The sequence below is a fragment of the Schistocerca nitens genome, chromosome 2 (genome assembly GCF_023898315.1).
Source record: "Schistocerca nitens isolate TAMUIC-IGC-003100 chromosome 2, iqSchNite1.1, whole genome shotgun sequence".
NCBI classification, from domain to species: Eukaryota; Metazoa; Arthropoda; class Insecta; order Orthoptera; family Acrididae; genus Schistocerca; species Schistocerca nitens.
This window is the reverse complement of record NC_064615.1, coordinates 745,272,162-745,287,844: the sequence shown is the minus strand read 5'-3', so window position 1 is coordinate 745,287,844 and position 15,683 is coordinate 745,272,162. Positions and strand designations below refer to the sequence as shown.

The following is a 15,683-nucleotide window of genomic DNA, read 5'->3' as shown; positions in this document are numbered from 1 at the left end:
ACCATAGACACGAGTTCACAGGTAGATGCCGTGTTTCTTGACTTCCGCAAGGCGTTTGATACAGTTCTCCACAGTCGTTTAATGAACAAAGTAAGAGCATATGGACTATCAGACCAATTGTGTGATTGGATTGAAGAGTTCCTAGATAACAGAATGCAGCATGTTATTCTCAATGGAGAGAAGTCTTCCGAAGTAAGAGTGATTTCAGGTGTGCCGCAGGGGAGTGTCATAGGACCGTAGCTATTCACAATATACATAAATGACCTTGTGGATGACATCGGAAGTTCACTGAGGCTTTTTGCAGGTGATGCTGTGGTGTATCGAGAGGTTGTAACAAGGGAAAATTGTACTGAAATGCAGGAGGATCTGCAGTGAATTGACGCATGGTGCAGGGAATGGCAATTGAATCTCAATGTAGACAAGTGTAATGTGTTGCGAATACATAGAAAGATAGATCCCTTATCATTTAGCTACAAAATAGCAGGTCAGCAACTGGAAGCAGTTAATTCCATAAATTATCTGGGAGTACGCATTAGGAGTGATTTAAAATGGAATGATCATATAAAGTTGATCGTCTGTAAAGCAGATGCCAGACTGAGATTCATTGGAAGAATCCTAAGGAAATGCAATCCGAAAACAAAGGAAGTAGGTTACAGTACGCTTGTTCGCACACTGCTTGAATACTGCTCAGCAGTGTGGGATCTGTACCAGATAGGGTTGATAGAAGAGATAGAGAAGATCCAACGGAGACCAGCGCGCTTCGTTACAGGATCATTTAGTAATCGCGAAAGCGTTACAGAGATGATAGATAAACTCCAGTGGAAGACTCTGCAGGAGAGACGCTCAGTAGCTCGGTATGGGCTTTTGTTAAAGTTTCGAGAACATACCTTCACCGAAGAGTCAAGCAGTATATTGCTCCCTTCTACGTATATCTCGCGAAGAGACCATGAGGATAAAATCAGAGAGATTAGAGCCCACACAGAAGCATACCGACAATCCTTCTTTCCACGAACAATACGAGACTGGAATAGAAGGGAGAATCGATAGAGGTACTCAGGGTACCCTCCGCCACACACCGTCAGGTGGCTTGCGGAGTATGGATGTAGATGTAGAAATCTTCCAGCAGGATAACTGTGTCACAGTGCCATAATAATTGCTACAGTGGTTTCAGGAGCATGATAGTAAATTCATATTGGTATCTTGGTCACCAAATTCATCACATCTGATCCTGGTGTAACAAATTTGGATGCTATCTGGAACCAGTTCTGTTCCCACAAACCACTGGACGATAATTTACAGTAATTGTGTGACTTATGTGTAAACTTCTGGTGCTCTACTTGCCTTTAGAAATAATCGAAGGACTTATCAAATCGATGCCATGCTGAGTCACTGCTGTGTTGCATTCTAAAGGCAGACTATTACACTGTTAAGCAGGTGATTATATAATATTTTGGCTCATTAGTGTACCTCAGTGTTATGTGATGTTAGTAATGACAGATTGTTGGAGCCCAGTAGAAAGTGAATATAATTGTTCTTGCAATAATGCATTCAGAACAGTATGAATCTGAGGAGTTCTGTGTACTTGTTGTTGTGCCCTTGCAACCGATCCCATCTGTCCTGATTGGTAAGCACTAACAAACAATTGGCTTAGTGACATACATATGTACTTCATGAAACCTTCTTGTCGATAGTACTCAGTAATATTACATTCAATAGCTCAGAGTAGGGCAGTCAGTAAAGTCTGTAATTGGGAATGGTCTGCTGTCCTATTCTTTTGAGTCGATAACAGAAAATTTTGTTCATTAAAGCAGGTCTTTGTCCTTGTCTGTCCTTACTTGAACTTTGCTGTTGTTCAGCTTAGGAGTAGTTGATACTGTCCATGAACAATAGAAGGATTAACATTCTGTTGGCCAGGCCACTTTTGTCTGTGTTTGCCCTGTCTCCATTCTGTCAACCCCTTCATTTTGCTGTATCTAGAAATGCTGTGTCAGTGCAGTTTGGGAAAGTTGACTACCCAATCATTCTTTTCTGACTCTTTTGGCCCCAACTGTTGTTCTACTAGTTAACATGCAGTTGTTTGCTGTGAGTCTCTATGACACACACACACACATTTCCTCTGGAAGTTCTGTGCAACACTATTGTGAACGATATATTCAAGTTTCACAACTGCTTTCCTTTCCCTCGTTATTACAGTTTTAAATATTTTGCACCTAATTCATGGAAACCAGCATATTAACACTGGCCACAATCTACTCAAATTACTGAACAGAGTGAGAAAAGTGAGTGATTATAAATGCCATCAGATTTAGGTGTCTGTGTCTGTGCTGATCAAACATGATGAGTTACATTCTTAACAATATAATGTAACTGGATGGATAAATAATCATCTCACCATGGGGTGGCAGGAGAAGACACATACAAAAAAGTTTAACTTATGCAAGCTTTCGGAGCTGTTGGCTCCTTCTTCCATGAAGAAGAGTTGAAGGGGAAGTAAGAGGGGTGAAGGAAAAGGACAGGAGGGGTTTAGAAATAGGGGTACAGTTCTACAGTTTGGAAAAGTTACTCAGAACCCCGCGTAAGGGCAGACTTACTGGACGAGATGGAAAGAAAAGTCTGAGTGTTGGGGACTACACCAAACAAGATTTGAAAACCTGAGAGCTTAAAGATGGAAGACAGATTAATATGCAAGACAGAGATTACTACTAAAACATTGTACATGAGTTAATAATAAGAGTGAAAAGCTAAGTGCATTGTATGCAACAGAGGTGGGAGGGGGGATGGCGAAAAATAGGCAGATCAGAAAATGAAAGATGTAGGAAACTGAAATGGAGTGGAGAAAGCAGTAGTTACTGTGAAAAAAGGTGGAGTTGGAAGGAATTAATGTAGATCAAGGTCAGGTGGGTGTCGAGATCAAGGACATGTTATAACGCTAGTTTCCATCTGTGGAGTTCTGAGAAACTGGTGTCTGGGGGAAGAATCCAGATGTTGTGAATGTTGAAACAGGCACCAAGGTCATGACTGTCATGTTGTAGAGCTTCCTCTGCAACAGGATATTGTGTATTGTCTGTATACACCCACTGCCAATGTCCATTAATCCTAGCTGCAGCAGCTGGTCTATGAGGTGTCATTTCACAGATGGCTTTCCCTTTGATAGTATATGTTTGCCAGTTACAGGGCCAGAATAGGTGGTGGTAGCAGGTTGCGTAGGGCAAGTTTTGCAGCCGAGACGGCCACAGGGGTAGGAGCCATAGGGCAGGGAGATGGGTGCAGGAGGAGCATAGGGTCTGACAAAGATATTGTGGAGATTGGGAGGGTGACAAAAAGCTATTCAAGCTGTGGTGGGCAAAATCTCAGACAAAATGGACAAGGCATGATTTTACAAAGTCATGGCCTTGTCAAAGTACCTGATTAATACATTCAAGACCAGCCAGGATAATACTGACAAGAGAAACTCCCCATTGCACCCGTCTGCATTCCCCCCCTCCCCCTCCCTCCGCAGATTTAGTGTTCAGATGGCTCAGTTGATAACCCATCAAAAACTGAACACAGATCAATCATGAAAACGGGAAGAAGGTGTTCTGAACTGTGAATAAAAGCCAAATAGAAGCAGTGAACGGTCCAAGAACAAGAAGTGCACTAGAGAGCAGGTAGTGGGTAAGTGGTCATGGTGCTGGACTGCCAAGCAGGCAAGCCATGTTAGAAACTCTAGAAACTCTCTCGTGTCCTTCTTCTTCTTCTTCTTCTTCTTCTTCTTTTCCCACAACATTATGAACTGTCCATCCAGTCATTCAAACGTTTGCTATCTTTCTGTAGTCGTGGCAGTTGTCGTACTGTACATTTGTTATAGAATATGATTTGTGTGATAAGAATACATTACCATTGCAAGTGAATGTGATGAATAATGAAAGCAGGTGAGATACCAAGCAGACATCTCACAAAAAAAAAAAAAAAAAAAAATGTGAACCATGTTACAACAAAGGAATTCAAGAGTCAAGACCCCAAAATGCAATGCAACTTCAAAAACATTAAAAACATATGTTTTGATAGAGCACAGAGAAACTGTGATTGTGAAACTGTTGCATTCATGTGTTACAGCTTATGTGATAAACTATTATGTTTTCATCATTTCCTTGGGAGTGATCACATTTACATTCATACGAACACCCATATCGGCAGGGACGCGTATCTCACTTACTTACCAGTTGTACAAATTAGGTGTGTCGGTAAGAGGTTCCTATCATATGACATGCATACTGTCATTAATTATGTGTATGTCACACCAGACGTGTTTTCCAGTGGAGGATTTGGTTGGCTTAACACCTTGTCATCAACATTTGCAGTTTCCATTAGAAACCCACTTCCTTTCAGTTGCATATAGAGTAGTGCAGTATCAACTGTCATTATACCTTGCTGTTGCAAACAGATGTTACACCATGTCACAGACACAAGTGTGACAAAAAATAAAAAAAAAAAAATGAGGGATGTTTGAATACGGCTCACCCACATGGCAGTCAAATGCCGTAACCACTTATCCATGACGCCATTTCTCTATCTGGCTGCTCTATATTGCACTTCTTGTTCTTGGACTGTTCACTGTTTCTATTTTGATTTTTTTCACAGTCCAGTCACCTTCTTCCTGTTTTCATGCTTGATCTGTGTTCAGTTTCTGACAGGCTGTACACTGAACACTCTTACCACTAAATCTGGGGGTTGTACAATGGGGAGTTTCCCTTGCAAGTGACAAGTGGTGTTCTCCAAAGTTGTTTTTTGGAAGGATCAGCAGTACCAGGATTGGATGTGATGGCCTGGGAAATCTGCCTTTGAACTAGGCTGGTGGGGTAATTACATCCAGTGAAGGCTAAGGAGACAATGGTGGTGCATTGCTGTAAAGACTCTGCATCCAAACAAATACATTTGCCTCAAATGTCAGGGCTGTATGGGAGAGAATCTTTGACATGGAATGGATGGAAATTATCAATATGTAAGAACTGCTGTTTGTTAGCAGGTTTAATGTGAACAGAAGTGTGTAGCTAGCCTTTGGTGAGGATGGGGTCAACACCAAGGAAAGTGGCATGGGATTCAGACTACGACCATGTGAAATTTAATTGGGAGAAGGTACGTAGTGATTCCAGGAACTTTAACAGGTCAGCCCCATGATGAGTCCATATGGCACATATGTCATCAATGTATCTAAAACAAATCAGGGACTGAAGGCTTGTTGACCCTAGGAAAGCCCCCTCCAAGCAACCCCTGAAAAGGCTGACATGGGACAGAGCCATCCTGGTTCCCATGGCTCTAACCCTAATCTGTTTTTATGTCTGCCCCTCAGAGGTGAAGTAATTGTTGGTAAGTATAAAGTTGATTAAGGTGAGCAAGAAGGATGTCATAGGTTTGGAAACAGATGGTGTTGCTTGAGGGCATGTTCAGCAGCAGACAGACCATGTACGTGGGGGATGTTGGTGTAGAGGGAGATGACATCAATGGTGATAAGTAAGGTGTGTGGCAGGAGTGGGCAAGACGCAGGTTTCAGACGATCTAGGAAATGGTTGGTATCTTTAATATAGGAATAAAGTCTTTGTACTGCGGCTTGCAGGTGTTGATCAATTAAGGTAGATATACTTTCAGTGGGTGTTTTGAAGCTAGCAACTATGGGATGGCCAGCCAGGATGATTGGGTTTGTGGATCTTAGGAAGAAGGCAAAAGGTGGGGGTGAATGGTTTGGGTGTGGTAAGAAGTTATGTGGATTAAGGTGTAGGTCCTTGAGAGAGGTCTGAGGTTTTTAGGAAGGACTGCAGCTCAGTTTGAATCACAGGGATGAGATCTTGATGGCAGGTGCTGTATGTAGAGGTGTCAGACAGCTGGCATAGACCTTCAATGCTGCACTCCTGTCCATCAAGTACCACAGTGCTAGATCCTGTGTCTGCTGGAAGGATAATGATGGAGTCATCAGCTTTTAGGGAACACAGTGCCTGGAGTTCTGCAGAGGACAGTTTAGGATCATGTTGTAGGGACCCGAGGAAGGGTTGTGAAGCAATGCTGGACTTGAGGAATTCTTGGAAAGCTTGTAAGGGATGATTTTGAGGTAGTGATGGTAGGTCGAGCTAGGATTGTTGTCAGAACTGTTCAAGGCCCGATTTAGTGTCATGTTTGCTGTTGGAAAGGTTTTGGGATTGGGTTGCAAAGTGATATTTCTGGTTAACGTTACATGTAAAGGAAAGTAGATCCTGCACCAAAGGAGAATGATTAAATGCAGGTTTATGGCTGAATGTGAGATCTTTGGATAGGACAGGTAATTCAGGATGGTAGAGTGCTTTAGACAAGAGGTTGAGAACACTGTGCAGTTTTGACTGATTCTTGTGATTATGAGTTGTTATTGGTGTGGGAGGCAGTGGTGAAGGCTGTGGGATGTTAGGGACGTTGGCCAAGCTCAATTTGTAGGAGAGGCTGATAGTGTGTATTCTTAGGTACAGAATTACTAAATGATTATGGTTTGTTGTCACTTCATCAGCTCCAATGAGAGTTTAGACAAGAATACATTCCATAAAATTTGTATCTATCAAGCTAGGCTTTGAATCATTCAGAGAGCCCTGGGTACACTAACACAGCAAGCTATTGTCTAAGTTGTTATCAGGAGAAAATTAAAGTAGAAAAACTAAATAAAAATCACTAGTCTATAGCTCAGTGCCCACTGTCTGGGCTGCCCATTTCATACTCACTTAATTGACAATTTTTATATTCTATGGGCATTCAGGAATAACTAATATTGTCATAGTTCACTAATTGACATGTGTGGTTAGTCCTTGTTTTTATCTAATAGTAATTTATAAATACTTCCTCAATATTTATATTCATTAGTTCCATAAGCCATTTCACAGTAGTAGAGATTTAAGTACAGTGTGAACAGGATCAGACCTTGATTTTCGTGGTAATTAACATTTTACTTACTCTCTACTAGCAGAACTGAATAACACTAAATAATATTTTTGTCGAATTTACAGTCGTATAAAATGTGATGCAAAACTATGATCCTTTAGTTACCAAGTATCGCTGTTAGTAGGTACTCTACTTCCAGTTACAATAATTAGCAGGATTAAGGAATACGCATATTCTCTCACCCTCATTATACACCTCACACTTTTCAGTCAATGGTGGTTCTGGTGATTCCTTAACAATTTGTTGCCTGTAGCCAGCAATCTTAGAGTCAACCTTGATTATGTGTGCTAAAAGAAAATAATGACTTCTTGTATGTCCATCCTTTTGACTAGATGTCTTGGGGGCAATGGCTCTTCACTGTTGTAAGAAAATGAAATGCCTACAGCCGTCCTTATGATCTTATTTATTGTGTAGCTACCAGTTTTGGCACTTCAGTGCACCATCTTCAGGCCTTGCTGCCGAAGGGGTTATCACTATCCATATACCTGCTGCATCAGTGGTCAACATAACTGGTTTATGCAGACTATCTGTAACTGTGATGCCAGCACTCCACCATGGTTTGAGTGCTACATGCATATGGATCGTGATAATCGCTTCAACATCAACTAAGGCTTGAAGATGGTGCATTGAAGTGCTGAAACTGGTAGCTACACAATAAATAAGATCATAAGGACAGCTGTAAGCATTTCATTTTCTTACAATAATGTGAGCAGTACAAGGTTTTACGTATTGACATGTAATTGCTCAATGGCATTGTACTAGGTATTATTGCTGTGGCTCCTCTTTTGTAACAAAGTAAGTCATGTCAATATTAGCAATATCTAAGCAGCTGAAGCAATTCCAGACCCGCAATGGCCATGAAGAGTGACAATTAATGGAAAATGTTGCCCAGTGTTCCTGATAAAATCTTAGACAAGAAGCTAAATGGTCAGTGACTGAAGAAGCATAAATACATGCCAAAATACAGCACAATCTTAAGTCATGTGATTTTGTGCACACTGTTTTTAATTTGCTCAGGGAATGGGAAAAAGCATCATAATTGAGAAATGTAACAATAAGTTGTGAGGCAGAATTGCTGGAAATTACTTACCTTCAGGGGGTGAAATGTTTATTACTGCCAAAAGACACACACAAAAGTGGCAATGCAAACCTAGCTTTCACAACTATTAGTTCCTTCTTTGGAGAAGACAGACAGGCGGTTTGGGAAGGGTTAAAAAGGATGGTCATGTCACTCAGACCCCAGCCTGAGCGAGACTCACTTGTAGTGAGGACAATAGTAGACAAAGAAATATGGTAAATAACTCAATGTGCTCATTTTAGAGATAGTAACACAACACAGTTGGTGTATCATTTACGAAGCAAATGTAAGTGTGTAATTTCAGTCTGAGACTGCGCTCATTCTCTAAAGAACTTTCATCAGCGTGCATTATACTTTGGCCTCTCTTCTTTCTTTCCCTTAAATAAACCCACACTGTCATAAATAATATTAAAATTAATTATTGTTATTTTGTACTGGAAATTAAAGAGAATTTGACGTAATAGATTGTATGTGACTGGTGTTTTGTATTTCTGAATAATTTATTGTTTCTTCTTAGAATAGTTAATGTGGCTGTACCATGATTATCTTGTATGTTCAGTTTATTATATTTGTCATCTGGTTAGGTGACCAAAATGAATACGGGAAATATATTGCTTTAATCACAAATATTGCTTGAATAGCGTATTGATTTGACACATGTTAATTGTTATGTTAATGTTTAAAGCTGACTTTGTGTTCATCTTTGTCCTTGAGCTCCCTGAAAAAATTACACTGTCTAAAGTAGACAAATTGTGGTGCATGACAGGCAAGTGCACAACTATTTTGTTCCAGTCTCAATCAGTGTGCATAATGGAAGATAATAATTTTTAGTGTTTATTAACCCTAATTATAAAGCACTAGAAATATCAAGTTTTTGAGGAATATGCTGAAAAAAGAATTTTGTAATCAGGTTGAGGCACTGGAAGTACAACTGAAAGAAGCCCATTTACTTCATTCTGAAGAGACCAGTAGAAAGGAGGAGATTGAGGGAGAATTGAAAGCAGCTGTGGATAAGGTGAGTGTATTGATTGTTGCATTTCAGAATGTCTTGTTGTATTACTGTGTGTGATAAAAGATATGGCACATTTAATATGCAATGACACAGTATTTGTCTTTGAATCAAAAGCCATTACTGCAGTTAACAATATCCCATATTGTACACAAACTACAGTTAATGTTGTACATATGTATTTGTCAAGTAATATATAATGTACAGATCGCTTCAAATCATCGCATCACGTTTTGTATTTAGCTGTCAATGTGAGCCTGAAGTATTGGTGTTCATGTTCCAAGTTTTGCTAACAATAGTGAAAAAAATGTAATGATGCAGTAGCAGCCATAGCGCCACAATTGTTAAATGTTGTATGTCGCTTCATAATGTATTGTTGAGTATTCTGGGGTTTCAGTTTATGCAAAATATTTAAGTGTTTTTTTTCTTGTGCAGGCCATTTTTAAATGCATAGTTCTGTAAAAACACAATTGCTTTTCCTTGGATTATGTTGCCAGTATTGTATGAAAGAGGTGACACTTTTTTACATGTTGTTCCTCATGGCAACATGGAGTGGAGAAGACCTAATACTTTCCACTGTCTAACCCTCCCTATTATAGTGTAAAAGAAAATATGAATAGCCTCCAGATTGAGATTTTCACTCTGCAGCGGAGTGTGCGCTGTTATGAAACTTCCTGGCAGATTAAAACTGTGTGCCCGACCGAGACTCGAACTCGGGGACCTTTGCCTTTCGCGGGCAAGTGCTCTACCATCTGAGCTACCGAAGCACGACTCACGCCCGGTACTCACAGCTTTACTTCTGCCAGTATCTCGTCTCCTACCTTCCAAACTTTACAGAAGCTCTCCTGCGAACCTTGCAGAACTAGCACTCCTGAAAGAAAGGATATAGCGGAGACATGGCTTAGCCACAGCCTGGGGGATGTTTCCAGAATGAGATTTTCACTCTGCAGCAGAGTGTGTGCTGTTATGAAACTTCCTGGCAGATTAAAACTGAGTGCCCGACCGAGACTCGAACTCGGGACCTTTGCCTTTCGCAGGCAAGTGCTCTACCAAATAAAATGTTGGAATTCTTATCTTTTGTTCTAAAGCCCAATACTTGTACAGGAGTAATCTCACAGGTTTTCTCAGTGTGCCAAGTAAAATGGTAGTGATTGTTGTAAAACATTACATGTGTCCCTTTTTCTGTACACAACTCTTACCTTGACATGCACTTTAAAGGGTGTGGAAAGTCTCTTCCTAGGAGTGCATCATCCATTTCTTCCTGAGACATTAGCTATCATCTGTTGTATGACACAATGTAAGGCAAAATAGAACTGTGTCAAATTGAATATCTTTTACTGGTAGGTTTTGGCCAAAAAAAAAAGGTTTTCCTGTACATTGATGTAAAAAAATGATGTCCAGTCATATTCCCTATCAAAAAAGTCACCAATTCTTTTACAAACTGTGGTAGTCACAGATATGCCTGTCTTTGTCATCTACTAGGTGCTGAATTTGCAACCCCTCCTCCCCTTTTTTCCATTGCCTATACATGTATGTTAAAACAGTCAATATTTTGTGAATAACTTTTTTCTTTCTCCTAAGGTGTTTGTTATAGTAACACATAGAACTTAAGAAACATAAACATAGCATAAAGTAACTGACAAAAAGTGAACTTCAAATGTTATTACATACTGAATAATGACTGAAATGCAAGAAGTGTCACAGAAAATATCTAACCACTGTCAACTGTTTGTTTCTTTGCGTGGAATAACATATTTGTGTCATCTGATCTCAATTCAATTTGAGTTTCAATTCAATTCAAGTTCCAGCTCTTCTTGTTGTAATGTTAAGGCAGAGGCATCTCTTTTATTTCACTGCAGGTCATATTAAAAATAGACATCTATACAGTTGGACATGTATCAACTAATCTGAAAATGATCCCTAAGAAAAAGTTAAATACTTCTTCCGATTTACACCTGCAACTGAATCTCAACAACTAAATGAAATGATTTAAAGTATCTGCTTCATTTTTATGATTGCTTCAAGAAACAGGCTGACACTTCGTTTCTGTCATTCTCTTCCCCATCAACTATCACAGCAGCCCTGATATGTGGCTTGCTTAGTTATCCCTTGGCAGCATGAGCATGCAAGACTTGGTTGTCTTGTATTTATTAGATAAACTGCAATGTTACCTCCAACAGATGAAACTCACAAAAATAATTGCCTGTTTCACTTGTGATTCTTTGTACATTTTGTTGTGCGCCACTGGTTTCACTACTGTTCTCATGTGTGGGAGAACAGCAGTTTAAATCCCCAGCCAACCATCCAGATTAAGGTTTTTCATGGTTTCCTTAAACACGTTTCAGACAAAAGCTGGTATACCTACTTGGAAAATTTCTTCCTAATCTTTCCCCAATCTGAGTTTGTGTTTCATCTCTAATGACCTTTCTGCCTACTTAATGTAAAACCCTAATATCTCTTCCATCCTTCCTTGTACAGTTCATAAAGGTGTTTAACTGTGAACATGAGTTTCTGTGTGTATGGTTCTTCTGTGTGTACATGGACTTTTCAGCTTTGCATCCTAACAACATTCATAGTTTGCAAAATCCCTTTATTGATGACCACTTACAGACTGTTCTCAGTCTGCCTCACACGGTACAAGCAGACTACCTACATAGTGTGAGACCACACAAGACAATGACCTCATACAGTATTGTGATGGTGTAGCAGATGTTAAGTGTCTCAAAAAAAGACATTTGAACTGTGTGATTTGTCTTACCAACATGCTTAGCACAATTGATTTCAGATGAGTTTTGTGTATAAAGTATGTGATATTGTACATTTGTTGCAATCTGGAAGTTAATTGTTACATACAAAAATGTTTCAGTGGTTACATGTAAAAAGTTAACATTGCAGTTCTTGTCACACAGTTTTTCAAACCAGCTGCATCTTATAAAGGTATAAATGAAACAAATTACAGACGACAGTATGTTGAAATTTATGGGCATTTGCTTGTCTGTAATTTTAACTTCTGTAGGCAGTTCGTTATGATTTAAATATGAGGATTGTTCAAAACATTCTAGAACATTCATAATTTTGTGCCAACAGTGTGTTTCAGTGAAATGTGGTTCTTATCCATGCACACACCTATGTTTAATGTGTAATTTCCGGAAGTTTTGCTGTTGTATGTCTGTTAGTTATTGGTCATTGCTCTATTGAATAGAATGTTGTGTCACACAGTCTGAAAATTTTGAGATGGCAGGTTCAGAGGAGGGTCTGCATTAAATTTTGCATGAAATTCAAGAAAAACCTTTACAGAGACACACCAAATGATGCAGGAAGCCTACAGTGAGAGTGCTTAAACCATACTCAGTGTTACAAATGGTTCACTCAGTTTAAAAATGGGCAGACAGAAGTTAAAGATGACCATCTTTCACTACACCCTTCGATGTCTACTGACGATGCTCATGTCAGGAACATCACTGAAATTGTGCATGCCAATTGAAGACTGACTGTCTGAGAGATTGCAGAAGAACGTAATATTTCAGTTGGATCATGTCATGAAATCCTGACAGCATTTTGGAATGCATCGTATTGTCGCCAAGTTCGCTCCATGGTTCATGAGTCATGACCAGAAAGACCTTCACCTCGGCAGTCTGTGAAGGGCTTTTGGATCATGCAAATGAGAACAAGCTGTTCCCTAAGAGAATTATAACTGGTCATGAGATGTGAGTGGATGGTGATGATGTTGAGACCAAGATTCAGTCTTCACAATGGGTCGGGAAAGGTTCTCCAAGACCAAAAAATGCTTGTCAGGTCAAATGTCAAAGACATGCCAATAGTTTTCTTTGACTTTGAAGGATCAGTTTATCACAAATTTGTGCCACAGGAACAACCTCTTAATCAGTGGTATTACTGGGACGTGTTGCGAAGCCTGCGAGAAAATTGAGAAGGAAACAGCCTGAAGAATGGCAAGACAATTCATGCCTCTTACGCCACGATAATGCACCCGCACATTCATCGCTGTTGGTGTGTGACTATTGCACAAAAAATGAAATCACTATGTTGCCTCATTCTCCATACTCTCCAGACTTGACCCCTGTGAACTTTTCTTTATTTTCGAAGTTGAAAACCCCATTGAAAGGACAAAGATTTGCAATGATAGATGAGATAAGAGAAAACTTGCAGACGGTGCCTCAAGTGATCCAGCAAGAGGTGTACGAAGACCACTTCCGGAAGTGGAAACAGCATTGGGAGCAATGTTTTTAGTTGTGGAGGAGAGTATTTCAAAAGAGACTAAGCACAATTGGTAAAAGGTAAGCGTAGAAAAAAATTGTGGAAAAAGCTCTGGATTTTTTTAAACAGACCTCATATATTCATCTCTTCCTTACAACATGCCACCCCTTGTTGTTTTATTGTACTTCCATTAGATACCAATTCATCATGTCAGAACTGAGCGAGGTGGCGCAGTGGTTAGCTCATTGAACCCACATTCAGGAGGATGATGGTTCAATCCCGCGTCTGGCCATCCTGACGTAGGTTTCCCGTGATTTCCCTAGATCACTTCAGGGAATTCCGGGATGGGTCCTTTGAAAGAGCACGACTGATTTCCTTCCCCATCCTTACCTAATCTGAGCTTGTGCTCCATTCTCTAATGATCTCGTCGTCAACGGGACGTTAAGCACTAATCTCCTCCTCCTCCATCATGCCAAATATTGATTATTTTTCGTACCAGTGGTTCTGTATTAAATCTGCAGCAGAATTATCTTAACTTGCCCAACACATATAAATCTGAATGCTACAACAAGCATTGCATCCTTTCTTGACTGAGCAGCAGTGTCCCCACGGCTGTGAGTCGTGTGTGAAAATTTTCTGAACCAAGCTCGCAAATGTGTATTGTTTAATATAGTCCTTTCTTCACAAATATTACAGTGTGTTGAAGTATAACAAACATTTAGCTGCTGGTAGATAAATCTGAAATTTATCCTGTACGTTCTTAACTCAAATGATGATTAGACGGCAGATTAATATACACTAAAAATATATTTAAAAAAAAAGCATGCATACAATACAGTAAATATGCACTGAAATATATCAACCATGCACAATAAAGTAACAAAAGAATAGAAGTTATCAACTTCTTACTGGCTTAAAGACTGGCATTGATAATAATTGAACCCAACTTACAATTTTTAGTCATATCCCTCACAGTATATTCCTAAATATTTTTCTGAATTCTGCAATAAATAACTTAATCAGCCTAGAAATAATTATCCATAAATAGTTAAGAAGTACCACATATCAACATAACGATACTTTCATAAGTTATACTGGCTAATGGAGTTCATCTTCTGTGATCTGCTGCTGTCCATGTTTTGCATAGTGGAGTACAGAATAATTGTTTTGAGAACTAACACACAATGGTGCTATAAAATGGATACCAGTTTACGAATTTTCAGGACATAAATATTGTGTAGCTACCTCTCTTTTGTGAACAACACTTCCTTTTCTATCAATTCAGAGAACAAGGAAGATTTGGCAGAGCATGCAATGTATCTATATTGACATCTCCTGAATCAAGACCAGAAAGACCTTCTCCTTTATCAGAAGCTATTTCCTGCATTTTCAAAACATGCCACATCTCCCATTTGAAAGCCACTTCCATTACATATGCATTACTCGCTGAAAACAATCAGTTGAAAATTATTGACTTTAGCTTCCAGTGAAACTGTTAGACAGGCAATGTAAAAAGGAAATTGATTGTGGACATTTTAGAAGAGCGGAGCCTCCACGTTTATGTGAAAATAAAGTAGGAAACAATGGAAAAAAACATTTAAGGGATATCCAATAGGGAGACTGAGGTCCACATCATCTTCTAGGGATAAAACGTGATTCACAGTGTACGGTAGTGTTTTATGAAGGAAAACATTCATTCTAATTATAATAGAATACTTTGGTCTCCTTGGTCCATCCTATCCTCACTGCCCTTCCTCTCCACCCCTTCCCCACCATTTCCAAAAATTGTAATACTTAGTACGCATAATCCACAAATTGGACAGAAAGTCATGCAGGTTGTTGGAGATTGCTATATATGCTCACTCATATGCAGAAATTTACCCTTTAGTGGTGAGTATAAGTTCATACTTCAGAAAACGTGAGCAACCTGTGAAACAAAATTATAAGCAGAAAGAGAGCTTGCGCTCTGTAAACTACATTTTAATGAGACTTAACAATTTTCTTTTATCTAATTACATAGTTAAAGCAGTGTTTTTGATACAACTCAAAAATTTTTCTTCCCTGTACTAATTTTGTTTGATAAATCCACTATTTCATGGATTCTAGATTTGGGTGCTGCGAGAAATCATCACTGAACTGGAACATCAAGTAGAGCAACGCAGTCAGCGAGAAACAGAACTCGAACAGCGGGTTGAATCACTCCAGGCCATTCTAGAGCAACAGACCCAGAACCACCAAAGATTAGCGGAAGAGGTAGGTTATGATGTATTATTTCCCATTAGTTGTAGCATTTTCTGTTTTCTTAGATGACAAAGTACTGCCCACTTATTTGTGATATATACAGTACTCTTACAACAGTTGTGTAGACATGACCTTCACTATCAGAAAGACATCCTGCTTTCAGAAAGTGTGCTCTTATTCAAGTGTACTTTTCTTTATTCTTCATTG

At 39.4% G+C, this 15,683-nt stretch overlaps 1 protein-coding gene across 1 annotated transcript in view; it reads left to right on the top strand.

The window, feature by feature from the left end:
• LOC126236970 (golgin subfamily B member 1-like) overlaps nt 1-15,683 on the top strand; it is a 535,118-nt gene that overhangs the window by 344,844 nt on the left and 174,591 nt on the right. Inside the window, exons 29-30 of the mRNA XM_049946677.1 lie at nt 8,922-9,026; nt 15,342-15,488. Coding sequence (XP_049802634.1) covers nt 8,922-9,026; nt 15,342-15,488 — 252 coding nt within the window. The remainder of the gene's footprint in view (nt 1-8,921; nt 9,027-15,341; nt 15,489-15,683) is intronic.